At 49.3% G+C, this 13,885-nt stretch overlaps 1 protein-coding gene across 23 annotated transcripts in view; it reads left to right on the top strand.

Moving 5' to 3' along the window:
• Nucleotides 1-13,885, top strand: part of ANK1 (ankyrin 1) — a 245,627-nt gene that overhangs the window by 215,035 nt on the left and 16,707 nt on the right. For all 23 annotated transcript variants that reach the window (XM_015145302.3, XM_077943561.1, XM_077943550.1 and 20 more), the window contains one exon: nt 7,453-8,011. In XM_015145302.3, the coding sequence (XP_015000788.3) occupies nt 7,453-8,011 (559 nt within the window). The remainder of the gene's footprint in view (nt 1-7,452; nt 8,012-13,885) is intronic.

The following is a 13,885-nucleotide window of genomic DNA, read 5'->3' as shown; positions in this document are numbered from 1 at the left end:
GATAATTTTTATATTTTTAGTAGAGACACGGGGCCCACCATGTTGGCCAGGCTGGCCTCGAACTCCTGACCTCAGGTGATCCACCCACCTCAGCCTCCCAAAGTGCTGGGATTACAGGCATGAGCTACCGCACCTAGCCCCTTACATCTTTATTTGGGTGAAGTTCCATTAAAGTGAATACCGTGGAAGTCTCAAGGTGGGAAAGTCACAAAAGGAACCCAAGAATGAGCCTCAAGTGTTCTGTGGCTACAAAGCTGCCCTCTCCCAGTTCTCAAGTCTCATCCCAATTTCAAGGAGTGATGAAATGTTCATCCAGCCAAATCCAAGGAGCCATGTCAGATGCAATGTGTGCCACTTCTGGCCAAGACAGGGTAACAGGGACTGGATATACCCTCCTGCTTGAAACTACTGCAGACCAAAAAAAAATGGACATAATATATGAAACAACAGTTTTTAAGACATTGGATGTCAAATAACAAAGGACATTGATCCACAAAGCATGGGAAATCAATGAAGTGAGTCCTACAGCTGTCTAGTTTACTGTTTTGAAAGTCCAAGGAGACCAAGACAGCTGGAGTTCTCAAGACAGAGCACCAGAGAGGAGACAGTTGCACAGATAGAACACTCTGGAGACCTGTAGAGGGTCCCCCACAAATTTCAGATGAGTATTAGCCAGCTTTTCCCAATTAATTTCTCACAGCCTTTGTTCAGGAGACAAAAAAGGATCTCATCTGAGAAATAGGGAAAAATTAACCCCCAAAGCTCCAGTCCTTCCTAATAAAATTTGAAAGCAAAATGCAAAAGGATCAAACTGCTTCCAAGTAACTTAACTGCATAACAGAACAAAGCTCAAGCATACAGGGATACAAAAACATCCAGCACTCCACAAGGTAAAATTCGCAATGTCCAGCATTCAATTAGGAGTAACCAGACACACAAAAAGGCAGGAAAACAGGATCCATAATGCGGAGAAAAATCAACCCATTGAAACTGACCCAGAGTTGACAAATATGTTAGAATTAACAGACAAAGGGCTGGGCTTGGTGGCTCAGCGCTTTGGGAGGCCGAGGTGGGCGGATCACCTGAGGTCAAGAGTTTAAGACCAGCCTGGCCATCACGGTGAAACCCTGTCTCATCTAAAAATGCAAAGAAATTAGCTGGGTGAGGTGGCGGGCACCTGTAATCCCAGCTACTCAGGAGGCTGAGGCAGGAGAATCGCTTGAACTCAGGAGGCAGAGGTTGCAGTGAGCCGAGATAGTGCCATTGCATTCCAGCCTGGGCAACAAAGGTAAGATTCTGTCTCAAAAAAAAAAAAAAAAAAAGAATTAGCAAAGATAGTAAAACAGTGATTGTAACTGTATTTCAGATATTAAAAAAAAAAAAGTTAAGTAGAGACATGGAAGATATTTTTTAAAGGCCCAAGCCAATCTTCTAGAGATGAAACTGTAATGTGTAGGATGAATACACTGGATAGGATTAGACATTAGATACTGCAGAAGAAAAGATTAGTGAACTTGACAATATAGCAAGAGAAACCCCAAATATTTTTCTTTTCTTTCTGTTTTGGAGAAACAGAAAGTGAGCTATGGGGAAATTTCAAGTCACCTAATATGTGAAAACAGTTCCCAACAGAAAAGAAGGAAGAAAAAGTATTGTAAGAAATTCGAAGCTGGGCACAGTGGCTTATGCCTATAATACCAGCACTTTGGGAGGCTGAGGTGGGTGGATCACTTGTGGTCAGAAGTTTGAGACCAGCCTGGCCATAGTGAAACCTAGTGTTTCAACATAGTGAAACCCTGTCTCCACTAAAAAAATATACAAAAGTTAGCTGGGCATGGTGGTGCACGACTGTAGTCCCAGCTACTTGAGAGGCCAAGGCAGGAGAACTGCTTGAACCCAGGAGGTGGAGGTTGCAGTGAACCGAGATTACATTACTGCACTCCAGCCTGGGCAACAGAGTTCTCAACCATCCCCCCACAAAAAAAAAGAAAAAGAAAAAAAAAGAAATATAGACAAAAATTTGCCAAATTTGATAAAAATCATAAAGACATAGATCCAACAAGTTTGATGAACCCCATGCGCAGGAAACATGTGAGCAACTCTATCAGGGCACATTATTAGCAAACTGGTCAAAACCAGTGGTAAAGAGAAAAATCTTAAAAGCAATCAGAGGGGGAAAAAATGTGTTATGTACAAGGGAACCAAAATAAGACTGACATCAGATTTCTTATTAGAAACAGCACAAGCCAAGGACGGGCATGGTGGCTCATGCTTGTAATCCTGGCACTTTGGGAGGTCAAGGTGGGTGGACCACTTGAGCTCAGGAGTTCGAGACCAGCCTGGGCAATGTGGTGAAACCCCATCTCTACAAAAAATACAAACATTAGCCGTGCATGGTGGTGCATGCCTGTACTTCTAGCTACTCAGGAGGCTGAGGCAGGAGAATCGCTTGAGCCCAGGAGGCAGAGGTTGCAGTGAACCAAGATTGCACCATTGCACTACAGCTTGGGTAACAGGAGTGAAACCTGTCTCAAAAAAAAAAAAAAGAAAGAAAAGAAAAGAAAAGAAAAAAGGAAAAAGAAAGAAAAAAAGGAACAACACAAGCCAGAACATGGTATGGCATCTTTAAAGTATGCCACATCTTTAAAGAGGAAAGAAACAATATCTCCAAAGTAACCTAGACTTCTATACCTAGCACAGTAACTTCAAAAATGAAAGCAAAATAAAGAGTTTTCTACCTTAAGAAATTAGAAAAAGAAGAGCAAATTAAACCTAAAATCATAGAATAAAGGAAATAATAAAGATTAGAGTGGAAATCAGTGACATAGAAAGCAGAAAAACTTGGAGAAACTTAATGAAACCAAAAGCTGGTGATTTGAAAAGATCAATAACATTGATAAACCTCTAGCCAAACTGATTATGAAAAAAGAGAAGACCTGCAGATTACCAATATCAGGAATAAGGAATATATACTACCTATAGAATATCTACAGGTAGTAAAAGGACAATAAAGGGATACTGTGACAATTTTATGTCAGTAAATTGGAAAACAGGTGAAATTAACAAATTCCTTGAAAGACACAAACTCTCAAAGCTCACTTAGGAAGAAACAGATATAGCCCCATATAAATGGAAGACATTAAGTGTATGGTTTGGAACATTCCTACAAAGAAAAGTCCATGCCCAGATGGCTTCACTGGTGAATTCTACCAAACATTTAAGGAAGAAACAACTTGTTTAGAAAATTGAAAATGAGAAAATACTTCTCAGCTAAGTTTATGAGGCCAGCATTACCCTGATATTGGGAAGAAAGACAATTAACAAGAAAACTGCAGACCAATATCATTTATGAATATTTATGCAAAAAATATAAACTAACATGAACTTGGATTATTACCTTGTGTACAAAAATCAACTCTAAATGGGTCATAGATTAAATGTAATATCTAAAACTTAAAACTTCTAGAAGAAAACATAAGAAAAAAACCTTAAAAATCTTGGTTAAGACAAAGATTTCTCAGATACAACACCAAAAGCACAATCCATAAAAGAACAAATTGACAAATTGGTCTTCATCAAAATCAAAACTTCTGCTCTTCAAAATACACTGTTAAGAAAATGAAAAGATGAGATACAGACTGGGAGAAAATATTGGCAAATAACCATCTGCTATAGTATTGGAATATATAAAGAACTCTCAAAACTTAATAATAAGAAAACAACTCAGTTTTTAGATTGAACAAAAGATTCGAACAGACTTTTCACCCAGAATATATACACAAGGCAAATAAGCACATGAAAATATGCTCAACATCATGACTCATTAGGGAAATACAAATCAAAACTATAAGGAGGTACCACCACACACCAAAAAGAATGGTTAAAATTAAAAAGGCTGGCCATATAAAGTGTTGGTGAGGATATGGGAGAACTGGAACTCTCATACACCACTGGTGGGACTGCAAAATGGTACAACCACTTGATCATTTCTTATAAAGTTAAACATACACCTACTGTACGGTCAAGTCATTCCATTCCTAGTTATTTACCCAAGAGAAAAGAAAGCATTATGTTCATACAGACTAGCAGCTTTATTTGTAATAGCCACAAACTGGAAGCAACCCAAATGTCCATTGGCAGGTAAATAGATTTGCAAACTGTGATATATCCATCCAATGGACTATGGCTTAACAACAGAAATAAATTATTGATACATGCGTCAGCATGGATGAAACACAAATGACTGTGTTGAGTGAAAGAAGCCAGGCTTAAAAAAAAGAGAGAGTGCATACTGTATGAATCCATTTATGTAAAATCCTGGGGAATGCAAAGTGATGTATAGTGACGAAAAGAAGATCAGGGTCACCTGGGAATGGTTTGGGGGTTGGTGGAGGGGGAAAGGGGAGGGAGAGATTACAAAGAAGCTTGAGAAGACCTTTCTGGGGTGACAAATGTCCATTTTCTTATTTGAGGTGATGGCTTCATGGGGGTACACATGTTCACAATGCATCAATTTACCCCCTTTTAAAGATACACATTTATTGAATGTCAAACATACCTCAACAAAGTATTTTTAAAAGAGATTAATGGCAAAGTCTATGGGAAAGACCAAACTTACTAGCTATGTGACCTTCCCCAAGTTGCTAAACCTCTAGTTTCCTAATGTATAAAGTAGGAATCACATTATTTTCCTTGTAGGGTTGTTGTGGCAATTAAAAATAACACGTAAGATATGTTTTGCACTAAAAATACGCTCAATGGTCGGGTGCAGTGGCTGAACCCTGTAATCCCAGCACTTTGAGAGGCTGAGGCAGGCAGATCACTTGAGGTCAGCAGTTTGAGACCAGCCTGGCTAACAGGGTGAAACCCTGTTTCTACTAAAAATACAAAAATTGGCCAGGTGTCATGGTGCATACCTGTAATCCGAGCTACTCCCAGTGGAGAGGCTGAGGCAGGAGAATCACTTGAACCCGAAGGCAGAGGTTACAGTGAGCTGAGACTGCATTACTGCGCTCCAGCCTGGGCAACAGAGCAAGACTCTGCTTCAAAAGACAACAACAACAAAAATGCTCAGTATGTGATGTAAATTAAAAAATGCTCGCAAGAGTAATAAGAAAAATAATCATCACTTGACCCCAAAATGTCCTGCTTTTGTATATCTGGAGGGCTTTCTATGAAGGGTTTGAAGGCCAGAGCCCTGGTCAGCTATATAATTCCTCAAGTCACAGTTTCATGTACAGTGACTTGGAGTTCATTTCATGGTAAGATGTGACCCATTTCATCTTTTCTTCCCACTCCCTCCTCCTTGTTCTTCCTAGTTTGGCCAGAGCTAAAAGGGGTTTCCCTCAGTGTCTGCCATTGTGCAGCCCTGCTCCCAGCCACCCCACCTTCACAGGCTCATCCTCCCCGCTCATTTGGGACCTGGAACCAAGTAGACTTGTAGGGAAGAAAACTTTCCTGGGGAGATTAAGAGAATGCATGCCGAGTACACAGCCCGGCTCCGGGCACGTTGAACACACAGGTACATGTTAGCAATTGCAGTTCCACTAAATGTGCCTGAGGTCTTTCTGTTCCAGCTGCTGGGTCCTCACACACCTGGAGAGCTCTGCAGTGGTCATGGGGCTAGTGGAGGCCCAATCCTGTTGTAGAAAAGGGTGGGGACAGGAAAGCAGACATCAGCCCTGTCCTCATGGGTTTGCATTTCCGAGAACAGCCTTAGCAAGGGCCCTAGGACAGCCTCAGAGATGGGAGGGATCAACAGGAGCGGAAGCTGTGAAAATGCCATGAAACAAGAAGCTGTCCCATCTGTGAGTGTGTGGGTGAGAGTGTGTGTGAGTGTGTGTATGTGTGTGAGTGTGTGTGTGTGTTCGTGTTCATGTGTGTTTGGGATTTGTCATCCCCTAGCACAGTGCCTGGCATGTAATGGGACCTCTCTTGTTTTGGTTGAACAGTGAGTGGATGAGAATAAATGGAGCTAGTGATGTAAAAGCAGGGGAGCAGGTGATCAGGAGCTGAGGCCCTTAACGGAGGGTTAAGAGGGCAAGAAAGGAGCCCACCTGGCTTGAATCAAAGCACAGCCTGGGGGCAGTTGGATGTGAGTAGAGGTGGGGGTAGGGACTGAATGGCAGAATGGAGCATTTGAACTAGGTTTGAACTCTAGGCTGGGGGTTGTCTGGACATCTCTGGATGGCAGGAAGGTCCCTAGAGAGATGCAAGGGGCAGCCCTGCCCATTCACAGGGTTCACTTTCAGCTCCGTGGGCTTTCCAGCTGCTGTAAGCACGTACTTGTTTCCTGGTTTCCTAGACAGGCCAAGCCCATTGGAGAATCTTGTCTTCTATTCCCTTCTCCCACCCACAGAGGCACCTGCTCTGAAGGGACATCAGAGACCTCTTTCTCCTGTAGCAGAGGTCCTTGCTCCCAGCCAGAGGAGGGCTGAGAAGCCCCGGATGGAACGCTGATGCCCCCACAAATGCACATGTGCGTGCATGCCACTCACTCAGTGTCACGGTCACTTATGAACATCAGGGAGCCAGTGCCAAAGCCAACCAGAACATCAGCAGGGACTCCCATCCCAGCCAGGGAGCAGGGAATGACAGATGGGCAGGCCATGGTGACTACGGGTCATGCGCTCAGGGCATGAGCGAGCTGGCTCCCATCCCACCAGGTCAGTGCTGACCTGCAGCTGGGACAAACAGCTCAGGGCTCTTGGACACAGGGCTTTGGGGCGGGCAGACCTGGTGCCTCTTGGTGCCTTCTGACCTTGCCCCTTTTGAGCCCTAAGAGCCCTCCCCTCTGGCACTTTAGATCATTCAGAGTTTCTAGAACCAATAAGCAACTTGAGGAGGGTGACACCTGGCCACACCAGAAGGTTGTTTCCCATGTGATCACCACATTGAGGTCTATGGGTGTTTGGTATACCCTGGTAGGCCCCTCAAGGGCAGCCTGGTTACTACCCCTGGTTCTGGTGGCTTTTCCTTCCCTTTAAGGTACATCCCTGAGAACCTAAGAACTGAGCTAAAGTGAAGTTTTGAGTAGAGGAGCTATATCTATTTCTGCCCAGCCATGGAGAAGTGGAGCTTTCGCGGGATCAGAGACAGATTGGAGCACAAGTCCTTTGGATAAAGGCTTCTTTATCTAGTGCTCTGAACTGGATAAGAAAGAGTCCAATCTCCTCTTCACCATCCAGCAGGGAGCTCCCCCATCTCTGCCTCACACCCTGGCTGCCCCCACCCAATTCAGAGCCTTGCTTCTCTTGCCTGGATGCCCAGGCAGTAGCCAGAAGGCCTGAGCATTGGGCCTGGAGCTTGGAAAGCCCCAACCCACCCTGAATGTGCATGCACCTCTCTGGCCGTGCCTGCGTGTGTGTGTGTGTGCGTGTGCGTTGACCTGCATGTGAATGCGTGGGACAGGAATCGCTGCTGGAGCATGTTGCCCTCTGTCTGCCCATCCAGGTTACTCCTCGCTGCAGGACGAGCTGCTGTCCCCTGCCTCCCTGGGCTGTGCGCTTTCCTCTCCGCTACGTGCAGACCAGTACTGGAACGAGGTGGCCGTCCTAGACGCCATCCCCTTGGCGGCCACGGAGCATGACACCATGCTGGAGATGTCTGACATGCAGGTGTGGTCCGCGGGCCTCACGCCTTCCCTGGTCACTGCTGAGGACTCCTCTCTGGAGTGCAGCAAGGCCGAGGACTCTGACGCCACAGGTCACGAGTGGAAGTTGGAGGGGGCACTCTCAGAGGAACCGCGGGGCCCCGAGTTGGGCTCTCTGGAACTTGTGGAGGACGACACAGTGGATTCAGATGCCACAAATGGCCTTATCGATTTGCTTGAACAGGAGGAAGGTCAGAGGTCAGAAGAGAAGCTGCCAGGTTCTAAGAGGCAGGATGACGCGACAGGTGCAGGGCAGGACTCAGAGAATGAAGTGTCTCTTGTTTCAGGCCATCAGAGGGGGCAAGCCCGAGTCACATACTCCCCCACCGTGAGTCAGGTGACGGAGAGGAGTCAGGACAGGTAAGAGCTTGACTGCGGGAGCAGGGTCCCTCTTTGTCTTCTGGGCTCCTGGGTAAGATTGTGCCTGGCAGTGAGGACAGAGGTGTTGATGCCAACCCTGACCCTGGGTTCTAATTGCACAGGAGCAAATACATTCAGTCTGGCAGACGCCATATATAGGAGTGTAGGTGCCATCTGCAAAAGCCAGTGCCTCCCCAAGACCCCACCAGGTATGCCTAGCAGGAGAGACCCCGAGGAGCACTGAGAGAGCACACGTTGGGACATTAGGGCGACGGGAGAGCTCACTTACATACATTAGGGCACTTGGAGGTCTCACTTAGGGACATTAGCCTGCTGGGAGGGCTCACTTAAGGACATTAGGCTGCTGGGAGGGCTCACTTAGGGACATTAGGCTGCTGAGAGGGCTAACTTAGGGACATTAGGGCACCCGGAAGGCTCACTTACGGACATTAGGGTGCCAGGAGGGCTCACTTAGGGACATTAGGGCACACGGAAGGCTCACTTATGGACATTAGAGCACTAGGAGGGCTCACTTAGGGACATTAGGGCGCTGGGAGGGCTCACTTACGGAACATTAGGCTGCTGAGAGGGCTCACTTGGGGACAGTAGGGCTCAGAAAGAGCTCACTTAGGGATATTAGGGGCACCGAGAGGGCTCACTTGGGGACATTAGGGCATGGGGAGAGCTCATTTAGGGATATTAGGGTGCTGGGAGGGCTCACTTAGGACATCGGGGCACTGGGAGAGCTCACTTAGGGACATTAGGGTGCTGGGAGAGCTCACGTAGAGACATTAGGGGGCTGGGAGTGCTCACTTAGGGACATGAGAGCACTGGGAGAACACACATAAGGACATTATGGCGTGGGGAGGGCTCACTTAGGGACATTATGGCGTGGGGAGGGCTCACTTAGGGACATTAGCGTGCCAGGAGGGCTCATTTTGGTACATTAGGGCACTGGGAGGGTTCACTTAGGGATATTAGGGTGACGGGAGGTCTCACTTAGGGACATTGGGGCACTGGGGGGCTCATTTCTGGACATTAGGGCACCAGGAGGGCTCACTCAGGGACATTAGGGCGCCAGGAGGGCTCACTCAGGGACATTAGGGCACCGGGAGGGCTCACTTAGGACATCGGGGCACTGGGAGAGCTCACTTAGGGACATTAGGATGCTGGGAGAGCTCACATAGAGACATTAGGGGGCTGGGAGCACTCAGGGACATGAGGGCACTGGGAGAACTCACTTAGGGACATTAGAGGGTGGGGAGGGCTCATTCAGGGACATTAGGGCATGGGGAGGGCTCACTCAGGAATATTAGGGTGCCAGGAGGGCTCATTTAGGGACATTAGGGTACTGGGAGGGCTCACTCAGGGACATAAGGGTGCCGAGAGGGCTCACTTAGGGACATAGGGCATGGGGATAACTCACTTAGGGACATTAGGGCACCAGGAGGGCTCATTTAGGGGCATTCGAGCATGGGGAGGACTCACTTAGGGACATTAGGGCACCGGGAGGACTCAGGGGCATTAGAGCATGGGGAGGACTCACTTAGGGACATTAGGGCACTGGGAGGACTCACTTAGGGACATTAGGGCACTGGGAGGACTCAGGGACATTAGAGCATGGGGAGAACTCAGGGACATTAGGGCACCGGGAGGACTCACTTAGGGACATTAGAGCATGGGGAGGACTCAGGGACATTAGGGCACTGGGAGGACTCAGGGACATTAGAGCATGGGGAGGACTCACTTAGGGACATTAGGGCACCAGGAGGACTCACTTAGGGACATTAGAGCATGGGGAGGACTCACTTAGGGACATTAGGGCACCGGGAGGACTCAGGGACATTAGAGCGTGGGGAGGACTCACTTAGGGACATTAGGGCACCGGGAGGACTCACTTAGGGACATTAGAGCATGGGGAGGACTCACTTAGGGACATTAGGGCACTGGGAGGACTCAGGGACATAGGGCATGGGGAGGACTCAGGGACATTAGAGCTTGGGGAGGACTCACTTAGGGACATTAGGGCACCAGGAGGACTCACTTAGGATCATTAGGGTGTTGGGAGGGCTCACTTAGGGATGTTAGGGCACGGGGAGGGCTCACTTAGGGACATTAGAGCATGGGGAGAGCTCACTTAGGGACATTAGAGCGTGGGGAGGGCTCACTTAGGGACATTAGAGCGTGGGGAGAGCTCACTTAGGGTCATTAGGGAGCCGGGAGGGCTCACTTAGGGACAGTAGGGTGCCAGGAGGGCTCACTTAGGACATCAAGGCACTCGGAGGGCTCGCTTAGGACATTGGGGTACTGGGAGAGCTCACTTACAGACATTAGAGTGCCTGGATTGCTCACTTAGGGATATTAGTGTGCCAGGAAGGCTCACTTGGGAACATTAGGGTGCCAGGATGGCTCATTCAGGGACATTAGGGCACTGGGAGGGCTCACTCAGGGACATAAGGGTGCACTTAGGTCCGCTTAGGGACATAGGGCATGGGGATAACTCACTTAGGGACATTAGGACACTGGGAGGGCTCATTTAGGGGCATTAGGGCATGGGGAGGGCTCACTTAGGGACATTAGGGTGCCAGGAGGGCTCACTTAGGGACATTAGAGCATGAGGAGGGCTCACTTAGGGACATTAGAGCATGAGGAGGGCTCACTTAGGGACATTAGGGCACTGGGATGACTCACTTAGGGACATAGGGTGTGGGGAGAACTCACTTAGGGACATTAGGGCACCGAGAGGACTCACTTAGGGACATTAGGGCACCGAGAGGACTCACTTAGGATCATTAGGGTGTCGGGAGGGCTCACTTAGGGACATAGGGTGTGGGGAGGACTCACTTAGGGACATTAGGGCACCAAGAGGACTCAGGATCATTAGGGTGTCGGGAGGACTCACTTAGGATCATTAGGGTGTCGGGAGGGCTCACTTAGGGACATTAGAGCATGGGGAGGACTCACTTAGGAACATTAGGGCACCAGGAGGACTCAGGATCATTAGGGTGTCGGGAGGGCTCACTTAGGGATGTTAGGGCACCGGGAGGACTCACTTACGGACATTAGAGTGTGGGGAGAGCTCACTTAGGGTCATTAGGGAGCTAGGAGGACTCACTTAGGGACAGTAGGGTGCCAGGAGGGCTCACTTAGGACATCGAGGCACCGGGAGGACTCACTTAGGGACATTAGAGCATGGGGAGGACTCACTTAGGAACATTAGGGCACCAGGAGGACTCACTTAGGATCATTAGGGTGTCGGGAGGGCTCACTTAGGGACGTTAGGGCATGGGGAGGACTCACTTAGGAACATTAGGGCACCATGAGGACTCAGGATCATTAGGGTGTCGGGAGGGCTCACTTAGGGATGTTAGGGCACCGGGAGGACTCACTTATGGACATTAGAGCGTGGGGAGAGCTCACTTAGGGTCATTAGGGAGCTGGGAGGGCTCACCTAGGGACAGTAGGGTGCCAGGAGGGCTCACTTAGGGCATCGAGGCACTGGAAGGGCTCACTTAGGACATTGGGGTACTGGGAGAGCTCACTTACGGACATTAGGGTGCCTGGATTGCTCACTTAGAGCCATTAGTGCATGGAAAGGGCTCACTTAGGGACATTAGGGCACCAGGACGGCTCACTTGGGGACATTAGGGGGCCGGGAGGGCCCACTTCGGGACATTAGGGCGATGGGAGGGCTCATTTAGGAACATTAGGGCACCCAGAGGGCTCACTTAGGGACATTAGGCTGCTGGGAGGGCTCACTTAGGGACATTAGGGCACTGGAAGTGCTCACTTAGGGACATTAGGGAGCTGGGAGGGCTCACTTAGGGACATCAGGGCACCAGAAGAGCTCACTTAGGGACATAACAGTACTAGGAGGGCTCACTTAGGGACATTAGGGTGCCAGGAGGGCTTACTTAGGGACATTAGGCTGCTGGGAGGACCCACTTAGGAACACTGGGGCACTGGGAGGGCTCAGTTAGGGCCATTAGGGCACTGGGAGGGCTCACTTAGAGCATCAGGGTGCTGGGAGAGCTCACTTAGGGACATCAGGGCACCGGGAGGGCTCACTTAGGGACATTAGGCTGCTGGGAGAACTCATGTAGAGACATTAGGGGGCTGGGAGGGCTCACTGAGGGACATGAGGGTACTGGGAGGGCTCACTTGAGGACATTAGGGCTCAAGGAGGGCTCACTTAGGGACATCAGGGGCTTGGAGGGCCCACTTAGGGACATCAGGGCGCCGGGAGGGCTCACTTAGGGATATTAGGACACGGAGAGGGCTCTTTTAGGAACACTGGGGCATGGGGAGGGCTTGCTTAGGGACGTGAGGGCACACAGAGGGCTCATACAGGAGAGCAATGATGAGGCTGGGGGAGACGATGGGTCAGTGTGCTGCTGGAGCTGGTGTTCTGAGCTCCTCTCCCTCTGCGTGCTTCTGGTTGAAGGCCATATTTAGTTGAAGACCATATTTAGAAGCACCAGTACCCAGGGAAGTTATTTGTGTGCAGTCACACAGCCTGCATGTGATGGAGCTGAGAATGGCGCCCTCCCCACTTATCCCCTTTGAAGGAGGAGCTGGTGGGCTTATCTGGGGCAGGACAGAGCTTTCAGCTGTAGAGCAGTGGGTCTCTCCTCCCCAAGCTTCCTGGGCTGAGAAGACCCCCCCACCCCCCGTGCTGCAGCAGAAAAGCAGCGTCGGCAGGTCAGGAGAAGGGGGTGCATTTCCCAGACACTGCGAGTCTGCAGCCGAGGGCAGGCTCACCTTGGAGCTCTCATCGTCCCATCTGGGCCAGGGCCTACACTACGCCCCTCTGCTGAGTGCAGGGAAGGATGCCAAGGCAAGCCAGGCCCTTGCGGTTACAGAAAGAGATGAGACAGACATGAGGTGGGGCTCACGTTGTCCTCCTGGGCTAGCACAGGAAGCAGATGACAGAGGAATCCCCTTTCCTTCAGGTCACCTGGCTTGCTAAGTTTTCCCTAAAGAAAGGACACGGTTCTTGTGCCCCCGGGCAGCTGTTCCAGGCCCCCACCCCAAGGAGCTCAGGACTGGCCAGGTAAAAGAAAGCTATTCTCGTGTCCTTTCCCCACCTGTGTGACCCCTCAGTCCCACCCTGAGGCCCAGGCTGGAAGGGTCATTCCACAGGATCCGTTCAGCGTAGCCCCAATGCCCTAACAGGAAGGGAAAGGAAGTAGTTTGGAAGTTGAGACAGCAAAGATTCAATTTTTTTTCCTACACAAATCCTTGGATTCATGGGGAGGATTGAACAGATGGAGCTTAAGCCGGTGTGAAGTGAAATAGTGGCCTTCCCGGGAGAGAGGCACCTTCCTGGGACGGCCGTTCCTTCAACAAGCATTTATTGAGCACCTGCGGGGGCTGAATGCTGGCCCCTGCATTATCCAGCATTGCTAACTGGGAACATGAACGCCTGGGCTCTAGGCCTATTGTGTCACTTCCTGGCGCTGTGACCTTGGTCAGCCTTCTAATGGGGACAGATGAATTTCATCCACTCACTCAACAGTATTTATTGAGTGCCTACTGTGTGCCAGGCACCTATAAAGAGTGCCTGGGTGCCGGCATCGAATGAAACAGAAAAAAGTCTCTACCTGCAAGAAGCGTAGTTCTAGCAGGGAAACTAATAAGAAACAAGATAAAGTAAATAAAATTAGAAGTCATTAAAACAGAAATTCTAGATAATATGTGCTAAAAAGAAAAATCAAGCAGAGAAGGAGGACAGGAGGTAGGAGTGTGTGTGGAAAGAAGGCCGGCTGGAATTACAGATGGGCGGCCAGGGGAGGCCTGCATGAGTGCCAGCTGACAGACTTCAAGGAATTGAGGGTGAGCGTGAGGACATCTCAGGGAGGATGCCCCATAGAA

This window comes from Macaca mulatta, chromosome 8, assembly GCF_049350105.2.
Source record: "Macaca mulatta isolate MMU2019108-1 chromosome 8, T2T-MMU8v2.0, whole genome shotgun sequence".
In the NCBI taxonomy this organism is placed as follows: Eukaryota; Metazoa; Chordata; class Mammalia; order Primates; family Cercopithecidae; genus Macaca; species Macaca mulatta.
The sequence above is the reverse complement of the archived record's forward strand: the minus strand, read 5'-3'. Positions and strand labels throughout refer to the sequence as shown.